This window comes from Panicum virgatum, chromosome 5N (genome assembly GCF_016808335.1).
Source record: "Panicum virgatum strain AP13 chromosome 5N, P.virgatum_v5, whole genome shotgun sequence".
Taxonomy (NCBI): domain Eukaryota; kingdom Viridiplantae; phylum Streptophyta; class Magnoliopsida; order Poales; family Poaceae; genus Panicum; species Panicum virgatum.
In genome coordinates this window covers 66,826,307-66,842,969 of record NC_053149.1, presented here as the reverse complement: position 1 = coordinate 66,842,969, position 16,663 = coordinate 66,826,307, and the positions used below count along the sequence as shown (strand labels likewise).

Here is a 16,663-nt window from a genome sequence, read left to right as displayed (position 1 = left end):
GCAACGTATTCACTTCCCGTACAAATCGCCTTACGGGACACCCAAGGGTACACGTGTCCCAAGGTACACGGTCATAACCAATCGCATGACAGATTTACATCTCGTAACATTGCCTTACGAGATGGCCGTGCTCACAATCACACGGTGGGAAGTCCGCGCTCCATATCAGGCGGCAGATAGCGACAGGCTCATTTGAATGGAGCCTTATCACCTCCTCGTATGCTCATCATACGGGACCCGCGCACGTATGAAACACGTGGGCTATTCTAAAGACTACCAAGAATTGCTCACCTTGCTTACCTCAGCGTAGGTGCGTCGTTACAATATTAAGTAAGAGTTGTGCAAGAAATTAAGGTTTAACCGAAAGAAATGTGCTGGAAGTCAGTGAATATAAATATTGCCACCAATTTATAAATAACCAAATACTATGTAGGGCTTAATACGGATTTAATCGTAAAGCGCGACTGAAACGATTTTTCTTTATACCCTAGAAATTCATTTTTAATCTTGAAAATCTAGAAAATAGTCACATCCATACTACCCCTGGTGTATTTCGGCTCTGATACCAGCTGTGACAGAACCGCCAAATTAAAACTCAAATTAAGCTAAATGGCCATCATTTGAACACATCAGGCGCATTTAGCTTAACGGTTTAACTTGACAGTCCTTTCGAAAACCGACATTCCGATCGAAACAAACACCAGTAGTCCCACGCGAAGGTGAGCGCAGGCAGTACAAACATGATGAGTACATAAAAATACGATTACAATACCGAGTAGCGTACATTAAGTTCTACAACCTGGTTTAATTACATAATTAAAATACAGGAGCAACATTACTTTAAAACAAAGTCCGATATAGTAAACTTGACGTCTATAATACATGATACGCAGTATCGAATCACACACTCAGCCCACGGGTGTGTGATTTGGTAACTAGCAAGGCTAAACATCTGGTCCGGCCACCTCCCAACCATCCGCTCCAAACTGGATAAACTTAGCACAACAAGGACAGAAGTTGATCTCATCCGGACATGAAATAGTTTGAGCCACAATCCTGAGTATACTAATACTCCGCAAGGCTTACCCGACCAGTGGATATAACTTAGCCCACGTAACTAGACATGCAAGGCTTTTGGCTGTTGGTTACTTTTGCAGAAAAAGTTCTAGAAATGAGTCCTTATTTTCCCTCTTTTAGCTCCAAATTATATATTCATAAATCATTAACTATTATTTGCACCTGCTAAGCAATCATAACAACATGGAGTAATAATTTCTGGTAGACTCTACTAATCATCACTTAAAATCCATATAGCATCACTACGATGTGGTGCCGTGATCAAGGTGCTCATATCCGAGATGCGACGTACGGCGGATCGATCCGATTTAACCTTGCAAGGTGGACCTAACCAACACGGCACGTATTTGCCCCGTCGGACTATACATGCCAACCATTCCCCTCCCCGCCTCGAACTACAGGAACCAGCCCAACGACATATGGTCAGCCGAGCTCAACGTGAGACCACCAAAAGTAAACATCTGCATCCCAATTCTCCGCGACTACTCGACTCGCCCCAGGAGTTGGGTGCGGGTTCCTGTACTTTCGAAGCAAGGCAGTACTCGGCTTACCGGTTTCGACTACCTCCTACTCCCGGCATGCAGTTAGTACAATTCAAACTCGATCACAGGGCCAGGCAACGAACGGTCCTTAACCGACACAGGCGGGCTAGCCTTTTCCCGCCCGGTCTCCATTTTCTTTTCCTTATCCAACCTATTCCAATATTCCATATACTCAAAATAACGAGATATCCTATACCTCGCGAGTGACCCGAAATCACTCGTCTTCTACCGAGTTGTATTAAGCATAGCATTTCTATCGTCCTCTACATATTAGTATAACTCGAGGAGACCTAGGGATCATGCAACTAGGGTTTCAAATAATTCCTGAACCTAATGCACAAGTAATAGAAACATAATATAGGTGTCATAGTTTGAATTAAAAGGATGTGCACCGGGGCTTGCCTGCGGGCTGCTGCTCAGAGTTAGTGTCCACTGGGCCTTGGGCCGGGTCGTCACGAAACTCCTGCGGAACTGGCTCCGTCTGCTCCTGCGGCTCCGCGATCACCTCGTATACGACTTCCTCGGTCGCGGATTCTATATGTATGCATATGAAACAATGAGTAACTGTCATGCATATGATACAACGAGTAAATGCCAACATGACTCTGCCATTAGATGATAAGCATTAAACAATTTAACAATTTTACTCAAAAGGATGCAAGTATGGTGATAACTAACTTTAACCCTAGTGCTAGAAATAATTAAAGGCCAAATTATCAATTAGAACATGATTCACTATAAAATAAAATATGACTAGCAAAGACAATATTATTTGCCTCTTATAATTTGTATAAAAATTTGCATGTGAAATAAATACTATTATACCTATACACATATTTAAGTTTGGTTGCATATTATATTCATATACTAAATTAGGTCCTATGAGTATGAAAATTTTATGGTGGATCACCCATGCTTAAAGTAAGCTACTGCAAAATTTTCATAATTTTTAGATTAACAGATCTATAGAAATTAATTAAGCAAGACTAAACACAATCTAAATTATTGCAGGGGTAAAAAGGTCATTTTGCCACTATGGATATTTTTCCTCTATATATCTTACTCTAACAAATCCAACAAAATTTATTTCATATTTTTCGCATTTTTCCTTGAATTTATATGGAATTTACAATTTACAGTCGAAATAAACACAAGATAAATAAAATCCCCCCCTTACCCCACTGACCAGCGGGTCCCACTGGTCAGTGGGAGGGGTTTCTTCCCCACTCAGCCACGCGAACCGCAGCGCGTGGCGGCGCCCAGGCGCAGGGCCAAGCGGCCTGCGGCGGCGGCGACCGGCGGCGGCCCGCGCGGCGGCGCAGCAGCAACGCGGGGTGGGGCCCGCGCGCGCGACCCAGGGCGGCGGGGTGGCCAGCGGCTCCAGTGCCCTAGCGGCGGCGCGAGGCAGAGGAGACGGCGGCGCGGCTCGGGCCGGCGGCGGCGAGGCCAGGCGGCGGCGGAGCGGCGCGGTGAGAGCGTTAGCGGGGTTGGGCGGCCTCGGTGCGCGCGCATGCTGGGCGTGGGGCGGCCTGAGCGCAGCCCGCGCCGTGCGGCGGCGGTAGGCGGGTCGGCCGGCGGCGGCATGGCCGCGTTCCGGCGTCGGTGAAGCAAGAAACGAAGGAAAAAGAGGCGCACGAGCAAGAGCACCTCACCTAGGTTCGATTTGAGCTACTGGACGAAGAAAACCACGGCCGGAGGTGGGTGGTCGGCGTTGAGGTGGATCTCGGGCTCACTGGTGACCGACGGCCGCGAAACCAAGGATTCCCGGTGCTCTGGTCGAGGGGGCTCGCGAAGGAGAGGTCGAGGAGGAGGCTAGGAAGATAGACGAGCTTCGGTTCAAGTGGATTTGGGATTCATGGAGGGAAACTCGCGATTCGGGCTGGCGAGCGCGAGGAGCTTCATGCGTCACCCATGGCGAAACTGAGGAAGGAGAAGGTGAGGAGAGCGAGACGCAGGAGGGAGCGGGGCAGGTGGCGAGCTCAGGAGATGAGCGCGGTCGACTTGGAGTCGCTCGACGGCCGGAAAACCGGGATCGGCCTCCACGACGGCAACGACACAGCGACGGGAGGCTTCGGGAGGCGTCGGCGCCATTACTGCGACGTGCAGCACAGGAAGATGGGAGGTGGGTGTATGACAGGTGGGGTCCACGTGTAAGGAAATTTCTTAATTTGAATCCAAATTTTTGGATTGTTACAAAAGTCCACATGACGCCGCATTTTTGTCCTGTCAAAGTACGAATCCAGACTCTAATTAAAGACAAAACGAGTAGTACGTACCTCTGACCAACTTCCGGTCATGAGACCGAACCATCAGAGTCATAACATAAACGGGGGCGTACCAGTCGCACCCGAGCACTGACTTGGACTCGCGGGCAGCCAATGCAAGGGGACTTGGATCGACGTCGACCTCAAGATTTCTCAGAGTCTCAACACATGTGACGACACCAACAGAGAGGGTCAAAACCATGAGGGTGGAAACTCCAAACTTCTCAATATACTAGTAAAGCATACGGTGCGCACGTATGTTTATATTACTCCCTCCGTTCTTTTTTTTATATGACACCGTTGATTTTTTTCTTCAACTTTGACCAATATTATTTAATTAATCAGTTAGTTAAATGAAGTGAAATGAGTACCTTTACGTCTATTATCAAGAGTACTCTGAATCTAACTTGAAGATTTGGCTATTTGCATAAATATTTGTAGAAAAGACGAATAGTCAAACGAAGAAAAAAAATCAATGGTGTCATATATTTAAGAACGGAGGGAGTATCTTATTATTTGGCCAACAAACAGAGCCTCCTTGTTCACTCTCAAGGTCTAGAAATTCTCACGTTAATCGGAGAAAAGCAGAAAAATAAAAATTACCCACCACTGCCATTATAATAAAATTAGCTTAAAATACCCCTGTGCCTAATTAAAAATCACCCACCAATGCCATTATGATAAAAATTAGCCTAAAATACTCCTGTGCCTAATTAAAAATCACCCACCAATGTCATTATGAAAAATTAAATATAAAATACCAATGAGCTATGTATCAGTTACAAATATATACTATTAATAAAATCTAAAGCTAACAACAATCATTCAAAATAAAATGAAAATAAGAATAATTATATGAATGGCTTTAACCAACAATAAGACATAATTTATGATAATGAATAGGGTGATGTATGGTAAAAAAAATATAATCTTTAAGTAAGGATGCAACAATATGTGAATCTTTTGAACTTTCCATACTAGCCGCGCAAATGCATGGGTTGTACGCCTAGTTGTATTAAACACGTCTCAAGCTAGCATGTGCCGCTCAATTGGTCTTTCTTTCTCTCCGAAGGATTTGATTCCAAATCAATTTGGATAGTGACAAATTTTCACTCATTTCATTACTAACTAACAAGGAGCAATGTTAGTCAATTACAACTAAAAAAAAGAAAGAGATAGTACCCTAACCTCTTTCTTTTTAACTTACTTCTATGCTCTTTCCTGGTTCACCTCACCATACAAAGCTGCTAGTCTTATCTCCACTGGTGAGATATGAAGACTTGGGATAACCGCCTAAGCCTCTAACTTTATACATGTATTTCTTTGTTCGGCCTCTATGCTCCTTTTTCTCAATCATAGTGATACTATGCTTCAAACTGCTCATCTTTTCATATTTCAGGGCTCCATATTCTCAGGGCACTTCTCTCCGAGCAGTCTCAGTTTACTGTAACCGCTTGGATTCAATTTGAAGTTGCTTAGTATGCTCTTCAAGTCTCTATTCAAGAACCTTGTCCTTCTCAAAAGCCACAGTTTTCTCTGATCTTGTGTTTTCCAATTCTCTTTGATTTAGATTAGTATATTAAAGCAAGATTAATAATATTGACCAAATAATTGTAATAATACAAGAATGTACCAGCAACACATTATTCCAGTTCAAATACTGCCGGGATTTAGTAGACGTTCCCGTTAATTAGTTGCAACGTAAGGTAAAATCATTTGCACACCATTAGCCCAAAACACATGGCCCAGAACTCAAGTTGATTTACTTATGATCCACATCAATTACTTCCAAAATGGGCTTCCAGTTTGTGCGCAAAACGGGCTCATTTATATGTGAGTTGCATCAATCTTTCAAGGAAAGGGGGCCATAGAGTTACCCTGACTGCAGAAGCTCAACTTGCTTGATGCTTCTTTAATTATCTACTCCCTCCGTTCCAAATTATAAGTCATTTCAAGAATCTTGGAAAGTCAAACCATCTCAAAGTTTGACCAAAATTATAGAGAAAAACATAAATATTTATGATATCAAATAGGTCTACTATGAAAATATAGCTAACAAAGAATCCAGTGATACTTAATTGGTATCATAAATGTTATTATTTTGTTATATGAATTTGGTCAAACTTGAAAAACTTTGACTCTACAAGATTTTTGAAATGACTTATAATTTGGAACGGAGGGAGTAGTAACTTAATTATACATTCTTTGAACAAAATCACACAACAAGGTCAGTATAAGATCAGGTAGCCATAGAGTGTGGCCATCTTTGCTCCTTTCTTACTTTTATCATTTTGTTTGTAACATATTCTTGTGCTCAGACAAATACAGAGTGCCAAATAATTTCATTTTTCGTGACAGCAATGGCTATCAAGATTAAACAACAGAAAAAACAAGTAGTAAATTAGTGAGTAAAGAAGTGCAGAATTTCCTATGGAACATCCTGCTATATGTAGGTTATTTCAGATGTTGGGATGGATGCAGTTGTAGAATGTAGAGTACCACAGAGGAAGCCAAACCTCCATCTCTGAACGGCTGTAGCACACCATGGAAGACACCTCCTTTCTTGCTTGCTTTTGCTCTTCTTTCCCATGAAGCACAGCAGCAAGCAGCCCCTTCATTCCCAAGTAGACTGAACACATTTGTGTACTCTCTCAATTCCAAGCGCCTGTTACAAGTTCCGATCCCCATGGAATATCCTCCTCTGACCTCTCCCAAATCAGAGCAAACGGAACAGAATGCCATCACTACTCCCGCTAACTTCCACGAGCAAGGTCGCAAACACAACAGCCTGCTTCTTCCCCAACCTTCCTCCTCCCCAGAACTCTAATCCAGTTCCCCATCCATCCAATGCACAAAGGCAGATTAGGCAATACCATGAGTGCTCTATCCAGGTCAGAGGCATCGCGTTTGGCGATTTTGGTAGCTGCTGCTTTAGCCTCGTGGACTGCGCCTGGTCGAGCATCATGGCGCGCGCGCGTGACGGACGACACGGGCTCGCGGCTGACCAGCGCCTGCTGGAGCTGGTATGCCTCCTCGCACCTCGCTCATCATGTCCCTGCCGAGGAGGCAGCACGTGGGGCGAATCCAGTGACGGCTGCAGTGCGCTCGGCGTACTCATATGGTGACAGCAACGCGCGGCAAAGATGAGTTGCGTAGCTGCAGGGCGTGCATATGGGCAAATGGGCAATACGAATGGAGGAGGGGGAAGGAAAGGACCTGAGGTATGAACTCTAGGCTCTAGCAGGAGTCAAGCTTGGCAGCGTCCATGGCGGCCGCCGACGGCTTGACAGTGCCCCTCAGTGGCGGAGCCAGATCAAAGAATTAGGGGGGCCGGACTTTGTAATTGAAATGCTAAACCAATAAACAGTATCAAAGTTACTATTTATCTAATGGAATTTTTGCAGGAGGGGCTGTGGCCCACTTTGGCTCCGCCAGTGGTGCCCCTGCACGACCTTCCTGCCGTTGGGACGATCGGTTGGAACCCTGGCGCGCTCGACGGGCCCAGTCGTCGTATCGCCTCCAGGACGCCCGGCAACCTCGGTGAGCACACGGCGCGGGGTATCCTGGTGATCAGAAACATCTCTCGACTTGTGATTTCTCTCTTCTACCTTCCTCAACCGTAGGTCCATAGATCCACCGCGAGGGCTACGGGGTAAGAAACGCTTTTAAAAAAAATTGTTCTTTATAGTAATACATATTATACATGTTATTGTATGCAAAAAAGGGCTCAGGGCAAGTTGTGATTTACATCAATTTATAGCTACCCTACCTGTACAAATGTCACTCGCAGGGGAGAACGCCGAGAATGTTGCAAGATTCAATACTCTTTAACAAACAGGGTGCACTGGAGTTTCGACAACACAATGGAGAAATCTGCGGCTATACTATTTTCCGGGGGACGAGATTTTGTCAGGCCTGCTGAATCGACAAGAACGGTGCAACCTAATAATCCTTGGCCTTTCTCCGCAGCTCATTTAGTTCATTCTCAATCTCCAGGTCGGGGAAAGGGCGTGCTGCACCTGAGTTGTTCACGGCTGTTCTACCCGGAGGAAGCTCCCCTTTCTGTAGTTGACATAAAGAAATGTTTGTAAAGGGGGGGGGGGGGGCAAAAAAGGAAAACCAAAAACACACAGAATGAAATTTGGGCCACATGGTTATAAATTATTCACTTGGCTTGTTCCGACAATGAAAAGAAAGGTTTTGTTCAGCCATATTGTATGCTATACTAGGTACAGATTTATGTGATGAACACCACAGAAACAACTTTTAAACATGAATTTCACCATGCAGAGCTCGACCATACTTAACAAAATTAATTGAGATTATAGAATGTGAAATTAGGAAGCATCAATATTTTTAGCGGAGCCTAAAAGTTTTATGGTCAGCTGAACAACGACTTTTACAAGTCCTATGTCTCATATAAATCAAAGTAGATCACATTTTGTTATCTTGTGCATGATAAAACAGATAAAAAACAATGGAAAATTGATCCTTAGCTTGAAATTTCGTTACTGACGATAGTCTGGGAATCCAATAACAACACGTACCAATGAACTTCCAGATAGTTCTCTTTTCATTTGTGCAAGATCATCATCAACAGATGAAGTCTCCAGCAATGCAAACTGTGTACAAATGAATAGTGATAAGCAGATGTGGTTACAACAACAGAGTTAATAATGATCACTTCATGGCATCCAATTTTACCTTCCCTTCTAGATCATCAGTTGCTAACTGACCAAGTGCCTCTGCTTGGGACTCCATCACCATAACTGACAACACCAAATGTGCAATTATTTTCATGAACCAAAGATTCAAATGATTTCTCATGAAGTATCACTTGTTGCAAATTAACTTGGCCAGGAAGAAAAGGCAGCGGCAGATGTCATTCCTCAATTTAGAGAAGGCATGTAACCTTAAGAAGCCAACACACGCAAGAAGATGAGATAGCTGTACTTTGCCAATATTATAAATAGTGACAGATCCTGGAATATACCAATCAAAATATTGCTATCGAAAATGCGAATATGTTTAAAAAGCATCAGAAATAGTACAAGAGTAAAAAAAATACATATGTATGTGTCGTCTTGGTGAATTTTGACAGTGTAACTGCCTACAATTTACACCATTTCCTTAAATTTAGCTGATATGGCGTACTTTGAATGTTTGGCAGCTAACAGATTGACAATAATAGTGCATGAATTTGTGGTGATAGTGGAGGGCGCGGACGACACTCATCAAGGACAGAAGTTGGCTATTGGATAATACTATGGCAATGTTTTTTTTTTAAAATTTTGCAGCCCTCACTCTGGCCCAAGGTGAGGTGCTGTCCTCTGTAATTGGACCACCCCTTTTTCCTCTTAATACAAAGATACGCAGCTCTCCTGCATGTTCGAAAAAAAATGGCAACAATTTTTTGCTGCTTGAGTTATGGAAGCCTCTAAACGTCCATTGGATATGCTCTAGCTGAAACCATGACAGGGTATTGGATATTAACTACTTGACCTCTTGCAGTTTTAATCTACATTTGACACATAGCAGGTCTCTAGTCTCAACAGGAACTAGGCCAGCACACCCACAGTGCAAACAGGTTAGATAATTAATAATAATAGCCAAGGAGATAATACCTTTTTCCTCCATTTTCTCAAATGCTGAAAGGGCACTACTTGTATTTACATTACCCAACATTTCACTCACTTTTGTTGCCGTCCTGAAAGGGGGGGGGGGGGGGGAATCTCAGTGCATCCATAATTCACAGGAACAAAAAAGTAAGTAGCAAATAATATGCATACTTGGCTGATTGAGCACGGGCTTTTAGGGTATCCTTTTTCTGCTTGGCCTCTGCTATCTTGCTCTCAAGAAGCTGCAGAGTGGCATACTCTACAGGTCAGTACAGATTAGCTAGTGATTAAAAAAATGTGAAATAAGCCCTTTCACCATCTGTGCCAAGTGGATCCAATCAAATAGACAAATAGTAGTGGCACATAATAAATATTGCAGTATAGGCTAATATAATAAGCTCACCTTGGTATTTGAAATCAAATTTTCAACAACACCCTTCTGCTGATCAAGTTGAGCCTTTAAGGAGCTCGCATTATCCTAAGCAAATAATAACAACAATAATAAAAGCGTATCACGAATTTGATAAGTTAAGTTAACCATTGTACTTGTAATATAAGACTATATATTACAGACATGTTATTGCTAAACAGAGCGATGAAAAGCCAGCAGAACTCTTTGTACTGCACAGCATCCATGTGAGCCAATTAAAAAGTAAAAACTAAGTTGCAGACAAACAGTGTGATAATGGCTGACATTGACCCAGAAATCTAGATTTAGATGATACATACAGCATACGATTTACGGCGCTTAAGGGCTTCACGGGCAAGATCCTCATCTCCCTTTTGAAGAGCGAGCTGAGCCCTCCGATACCTACACTTTCAGAAAAATGTAGATCATTTACTGTAGAGCAAGATGGCAGAACACACTGTTTGTTTGCAATTAAACATAATATTACCAATCACCAGAAGCTTGTTCAGCAGCTTTGTATTTGTTCTCAAGCCGCTTTTGAGATGCCAAGACCTTCCAAAACCACAATCCATGTCAGCAGGAGAATGCAATGGAGCAAGGATGATAGAACCAGATTTTCATTTTGTGAATGTGTCCAACAAAGAGGCAGCTAACTGACAAAATGTGAGGGAACAGGAGTGGGAATGACAATAGAACAGAAAGTAGTCGAAAAGACAGCCTTATGGCACTAGCGGAAATTAAGAGCATGTGCTGTCAATGATGAAATTTATTATTGACTAATCACAACAAACCTGAGCGGTGGCTTGCCGCATCTTTGTTAAATCATCATTCATCTCAAGAACCGCCTGATCTAGGATCTTTTCGGGGTCTTCGAATGTACTTAAAACAGCATTTGCATAGGACTACACAAACCAGAGATCCAAGTGCTTTAGATAATCATAAACAAAAGGTATTGATGACATAGTGAAGGAACAATATCACTCACCTTGACAACCCTAGATAGTCTATCAAAGAGGTTGGCATTGCACCTAAATCTGCTGACATTTGATTGCCGTATGCGCACAACTCTAAGTGAAACTGCAGAGCAAGAAATAGGTAAATTAAGTTGTCAACATGGCTTGTAGCTCATTGCCATACTCTAGCATTTTTTACTATGCTCTCTAATGAAGCATAATGGCTGGTATTGCTGCCAGTAATGCAACAACATGCCATCCAAATATCTGTATTAGCATGTGCATTGAAAACATTGACTAGAAGAATGGAAAGCACATTTTCTGAAATTCTAAGGTGTTCCCATAATCGTCAAAATGGTTTTGCCAAGTAACCATTCCACATGATGAAAGATAATCGAAGGTCATTTATGTTTTTTAGTTTGTGGGATAGCATTTTTCAGGGAAACTGTAGGTAAAAAGGAGAGAGCCCCCCCCCCCCCCCCCCCACACACACACACAAAAAGGTGTGGTACACACAATACTATAGCATTGATAAACCTGATTAGAGGTAGAATCAACATTCCCCAAAACCTTTAACTTGACAATAGGTACTTCACTTTGCATCTATAACCAAGGGTCATGTACAAATCACCAGGACTGTTTTTCAGTTCTGCTGATAGAGACAACGGCATAGCATTTTATCAAGAAATGATGTGTCTTAAAGGTTAAACATAACCGATTGAAACTGAAATTATAGTTTTAGGCTCATTTTTCTCATAATGGTGTAAAGAAGTTGGGCTTTACAGACCTAACATTGCAACCATAACAACCACCACATAATTGTTCGTAGCAAGTAGCAACAAGCTACTTCACACCATCATGGAAGATGACGTGAGTACACAATACGGGGCGGCAAGGGCAGTGACATCCACAGTCTATGTTGACACTGAATCAACAACAGCATCACGAGCTACAAATTCTCAAGTTTGCCACTGCGAAGTGTAGCTATCGACCAAGCATGCCCCAAACTACCAAATGAACATTAGAGCGCGCTAATCGAATTTGCAACAACAACAATTAAAAAAAAACTCATGAAGCAACATCTCCCGCGAGCACGGATAAGACGGGGAAGTGGGATACGACACGAATTCGGGGAACGCACCACTGCCGTTGAGGAAGGAGGTCCTGAGGGCGGTCCGGCGGAAGCTGGCGGAGGCCGGGGGTGCCGCGAGCCTCAGGCTCGTCGGAGGAGCCCTAATCTCCATCGATTCGGGCGGGGGTCTAGCCGAGAACGAAACGGGGAATGGTTTTTTTCCTCCCTTTTTCTGCTTGGTATTTCGGTTCGCTCTATCTCCGAGGGTTGAGTTCGTGTGGAGAAGAGAGGCGATGGGAAGAGAAAGCGATCTCGGGTCGGGGTTGAATGGTTTCCGGGGGAGACGGTGGAATCGTGGAAGCTTCTTACCGGCCCAAATGGCCCAAGTGAAATTTATGGAGAAGCCCAATACATAGACAAGCTTTGGGTCGATTTGATACAGCCCAACTGCGCAAGGTTTTGGGTCGAACTGACATCCCCAAAACCTTTTTCACTCGGAACCAGCCTATGGATTTTGCAATTTGTTAACTAGCCAATGGATTTTGCAATTTGTTAACTAATTTTTCTTTGCAAATTTGTTTAAAAAAACCAATGTTAGACTAAATATTAAACAATGAACGGTCGGTCACCCACCGTGTAGCAAATAGTCGGAATACACGGCCGTTTAGATAGACTTATAAATGGTCGAAATAGTTTTATACAGCTTTACACGGCTAATCGGCCTACACAGTTACCCATCAAGTAGCATTTACATGGCCGTGCAGGCGAATTGAAAAAAATATTTTGCAAATAAATTCAAGATAAAATTTGAAATTATTTTTTCCTGAAAAAGTGTTAGAGAGAACTAGTGAAATTGGAAGAAATAAACCAACCAGAAGCTAACATATTTAATTTCCATAAGAGAACTAGAAGCCAACATATTCTAGTACACCATGCGCGCCAACCCCATTCCTAACCTTCGCATAAACAATGTTCTATCAAAGGCGGAACACACGCCATCCGCTTATTTAGTCCCGCCATCATTTCATATAAATCATTCCAGGCGCTCCCTCGCTGTGCACACCACGGCGCCCTTTGTTTTCGACTCCACTCGATCGCTAGACCTCACCGTCTCAGCCATGCCCAGGATCACGAGAGCAGCTAAGCACTTGACCCACCAATGCACGCCACGCCCACTACTCCCGGTCCTCGTGGCTCTCTGCTTCGTCACTTTGTCCCTGCCATCACCGGTGAGCTCGCAGAGCGCGGCGGACTCGTGCGGCAACGCCCTCAGCCTCGGCAGCCTCGTCCCCTTCAACACCACCGGCCTCACCTGCTTCCAAGCATGGCCCTCGCAAGATTTCATCCTAAGAGTAAGCTTAGCGTTCGTTAGTGGATCGATTGATTAGTCTCAATATTTCTCGTAGCGTTAATGCGCGTCGGCCGCGCACGGTGGCTTTCTTGCCCGCAGTTTGGCAAGGCGGCGTCGGGGAGCAACGTGTGGAGCTTCGTGCTGTCGGCGCCGGACAGCGGCGGGTACATCTCCGTCGGCTTCTCGCCGACGGGGCGGATGGTGGGGAGCAGCGCCGTGGCCGGGTGGGTGACGGCCGCCGGCGCGGGCTCCGCGAGGCAGTACTACCTCGGCGGGACGAGCTCCGGGTCGTGCCCGCCGGACCAGGGCAAGCTGGCGCTCGCGCGCGGCGCCGCGGCGCCGACCATAGTGTCCAAGGGGTCCCGGCTCTACCTCGCGTTCCAGCTCGCCGGGCAGCCCCTCACGGACGTCGTCTACGCCGTGGGCCCCAGCGGCAGCTTGCCGGGGTCCAACGGGCTGCTCCCGCAGCACCAGGACATGGCGTCCGGCACCATCAGCCTCTCCGGCGGTTCCAGCGGCGGGGGGAGCCCTGCTACCGGCGGCGGTACGCCAAATAAAGGGATTGATTTCACGCGCCGGTCTTCTGCTTGAGTGGCATTCTGATCAATTCGCGGGGTCGGATCACATACGCAGGTGACGGCGACGGCGAAGAGGGCGGGAAGGGTAATAGTAAGCGCGCAGGAGAGGACAGCGGTGACGGTGACGACGAGGGGAAGGGAGAGAGGCGCACGTCTCCGGCTTCAGCATCGAGCTCGGGCGCCAACGGCGGCGGCGCCTTCCTGAGCTCGAAGCGTCGGCACGGCGTGCTCGCGGTCGTCGGGTGGGGCGTGCTGGTCCCCGCTGGCGTGGCGCTCGCGCGCTTCTCGAAGCGCTTCGACCCGTTCTGGTTCTACGCGCACGTCGCCGCGCAGGGCCTCGGGTCCGTGGTCGGCGTGCTGGCCGTCGTCGCGGGGTTCAAGCTCGACGACGACGAGGGCCCCGTCGCCGCGCACAAGGCCATCGGCATCGTCGTCGTGGTCGGCGCCGGCCTGCAGGCGACGGCGCTGCTGGCGAGGCCGGCGAAGGAGACGAAGGCGAGGAGGTACTGGAACTGGTACCACCACAACGTGGGCAGGGCCGCCGTTGCTCTCGGCGTCGCCAACATCTTCTACGGCCTCTCGTTGGCGAACGAGAGGCAGGAGTGGAGCTACGTCTATGGCATCTTCGTCGGGATCTTCGCCGTCGTCTTCCTCGTGCTCGAGGAGTGGAGGCGCAGCCATTGATCCGTCCCACGGTGGACTGCTTGCTTGCCTGCTTCCATCCGTTTCTAATGGCTGCCATGACCCATGAGAGGCCGTTTGTGTGTGATTAGCATTAACGTTTACTGTTTCTTCTCGTGACATTATTCGTTGTTTATTGAGCATGTTGTACAATGGATATATGACATTCGTTTCATTGACATGTACATACTACTATTGAGCAGTTTTTCACATCTGAATCGCAATTGAGCTTATCGCCTTGTGGACTTGAGGACTTGAGCTTTTTCACATACTATAAGCTGAAGAAGTTGAGGTCTTGAGGACTAAAAAGCCTTGTGTTGCGGTAGGCCCCCAGTCACCGGGAATGTGGTACGGTGCCAGATTTCTCGTTCCGGGAACATCGTCGTTTCCCGTACTGGAAACGCATGTATATTTTCGTTCTAATAGTGTTAAAATCACTTTTAAACAACATATCACATCCCACGTTTCTCGACCCATCGATTCGGGAGCTTTTGTGACTGTAGGTAGGCCGCAGCGGCTTCCTGAGAGTTAATTTTTCAGAAGACCGTTACGATCACCTGTTTCTGCTTCATGCAGCTGCGATCCCTGCTTCCAAGCTCAACATGCAGTGCAGGGCAGGGCAGGGCAGGGCACCAGTTTCCTGTACGTCTAGCCAGCCGGTCGTTTCGGGCCGTACATGTAACAACCACCACGCGGACAGTCCGCGAGGTGACGGCGGACAGTCCGCGAGGCGTCGCCCAGATATTTATCTGGACGGGCGTGGGACCCACTCGTCAATCCTCTCTTCTTCCTCTTTCCTTCCAGAGCCGAGCGGAGCTCGAGCTCCCGCGCCATCGTCGCCCCTTGCTTCGATCTCCCTCCTCCGTCCACCAGACCTCGATTCCTCGCGCAGGAACCTTCCTCGTCACCTCCTCCACCTTCCCAAACCCCTAAACCGGCTTATCCCCGGCTGGAATCTTTCCACCACCGCCGGACACCATTGGGGGTGCTTGAAGCTTGCTCCACCGCCGATCCGCCTCTCCGGTCGCCCTCCACTCGAACCGACTGCGGGAATGGATTCGTGGTGAGTTTCTTATGCTTCCCAGCCTTTTTCCCCTTCCATGGCGTGTCGCCGGCGCCGGAGCACGGCCTCCGCCGTCGCCGCCGCCCTTGCTGCCGCCTAGGGCGAGGGTCAGGAATTAGTTATCGCGGACGGTCCGCCTGGGGGGCGCGGACGGTCCGCAGGTCAGGTTAGTTTTGTCCAGAGACGATGTTGCCTCTGGTTGTTTTTGCAAGATTGACTGCGGACAGTCCGCTATCGGGGAGCGGACGGTCCGCCATTGAGGCTCAAATTTGTTCCAGAGACGATGTCGTCTCTGGAGGTTCGCAGGGGTGAACTGCGGACGGTCCGCTACTAGGGCGCGGACAGTCCGCAGTAGAGTCTAGGAAATTGTCCAGAGACGTTTTCGTCTCTGGTGGGTTGAGTACTTGAACTGCGGACGGTCCGCCAGGGGTGGCCGGACAGTCCGCAGGTAAAATGGGAAAAAGTTCCAGAGACGTTGTTGCCTCTGTTGGGTTGGTAGGATAGTGCGGCGGACAGTCCGCCACTCGGGCGCGGACAGTCCGCAGGGTATTTCAGTTAAAGTAAACTAGTTACAATTCTTGGGCTGCACTCATTTAATACATATGCATACGTGTAGCATCCGCATCTGAGGGAGCCGTCTTTGAGGCGATCGCGGCACCACAAGAGCAAACGACGCAAGCCCAAGAGGAGAGGTGTGAGCACCCGGCCCAAGGCCCGTCTGGCCCCAGTGTTGAGCAGCAGGCGCAAGGCAAGCCCCGGTGCACATCCTAGTATTTTAAATTAAGACACCTATGTATGTTTCTACTACTTGTGCATTAAGTTCAGGAATTGTTTGGAACCCTAGTTGCATGATTCATAGGATTCCCGGAGTTATACTAGCATGTATAGGACGATAGTTGTGCTAAGCTTAGCGTTACCGGTAGAAGACGAGTGGTCTCCTGCACTCGCGAGATGTAGAATGTTAGGAGTCGAGTAATTTCCGGTTACTCGCGAGATACGTTATTATCTTTATATGATTCAGTATGTGAGATTGGTTTTGAAATGAACATGGAAAT

General features: G+C 46.6%; 2 protein-coding genes and 1 long non-coding RNA gene across 3 annotated transcripts; 2 read left to right on the top strand and 1 right to left on the bottom strand.

Annotated features, from left to right (window-relative positions):
- Nucleotides 1-7,541: 7,541 nt before the first annotated feature.
- LOC120673082 (probable membrane-associated 30 kDa protein, chloroplastic) lies at nt 7,542-12,254 on the bottom strand. Its single transcript, XM_039953767.1, has 11 exons — nt 12,005-12,254; nt 10,896-10,987; nt 10,702-10,812; nt 10,398-10,462; nt 10,231-10,312; nt 9,905-9,979; nt 9,673-9,743; nt 9,508-9,590; nt 8,588-8,652; nt 8,431-8,505; nt 7,542-7,945 (listed from the first exon to the last, which is right to left on the bottom strand). Exons 1-11 carry the CDS (start codon nt 12,105-12,107, stop codon nt 7,826-7,828), a joined length of 942 nt encoding a protein of 313 aa, XP_039809701.1. The 5' UTR covers nt 12,108-12,254; the 3' UTR covers nt 7,542-7,825.
- Nucleotides 12,255-12,971: 717 nt separating this feature from the next.
- LOC120675625 (cytochrome b561 and DOMON domain-containing protein At3g07570-like) lies at nt 12,972-14,769 on the top strand. The gene is made up of 3 exons (XM_039956827.1): nt 12,972-13,287; nt 13,386-13,830; nt 13,920-14,769. Exons 1-3 carry the CDS (start codon nt 13,054-13,056, stop codon nt 14,546-14,548), a joined length of 1,308 nt encoding a protein of 435 aa, XP_039812761.1. The 5' UTR covers nt 12,972-13,053; the 3' UTR covers nt 14,549-14,769.
- A 576-nt stretch (nt 14,770-15,345) lies between these two features.
- Nucleotides 15,346-16,650, top strand: LOC120672177. The gene is made up of 2 exons (XR_005673998.1): nt 15,346-15,608; nt 16,225-16,650. It is a non-coding gene; the product is annotated as an uncharacterized LOC120672177 (long non-coding RNA).
- The last annotated feature ends 13 nt before the right edge of the window (nt 16,651-16,663 follow it).

Coding starts and splice junctions, on each gene's coding strand:
- LOC120675625 (XM_039956827.1), top strand. CDS start 13,054: ATGCCCAGGATCACGAGAGCAGCTAAGCACTTGACCCACCAATGCACG. Junction 13,288..13,385: donor CGCAAGATTTCATCCTAAGA/GTAAGCTTAGCG, acceptor TCTTGCCCGCAG/TTTGGCAAGGCGGCGTCGGG. Junction 13,831..13,919: donor GAGCCCTGCTACCGGCGGCG/GTACGCCAAATA, acceptor TCACATACGCAG/GTGACGGCGACGGCGAAGAG.
- LOC120673082 (XM_039953767.1), bottom strand. CDS start 12,107: ATGGAGATTAGGGCTCCTCCGACGAGCCTGAGGCTCGCGGCACCCCCG. Junction 10,463..10,701: donor TGCGGCAAGCCACCGCTCAG/GTTTGTTGTGAT, acceptor TGGTTTTGGAAG/GTCTTGGCATCTCAAAAGCG. Junction 8,506..8,587: donor CTGATGATCTAGAAGGGAAG/GTAAAATTGGAT, acceptor ATTTGTACACAG/TTTGCATTGCTGGAGACTTC.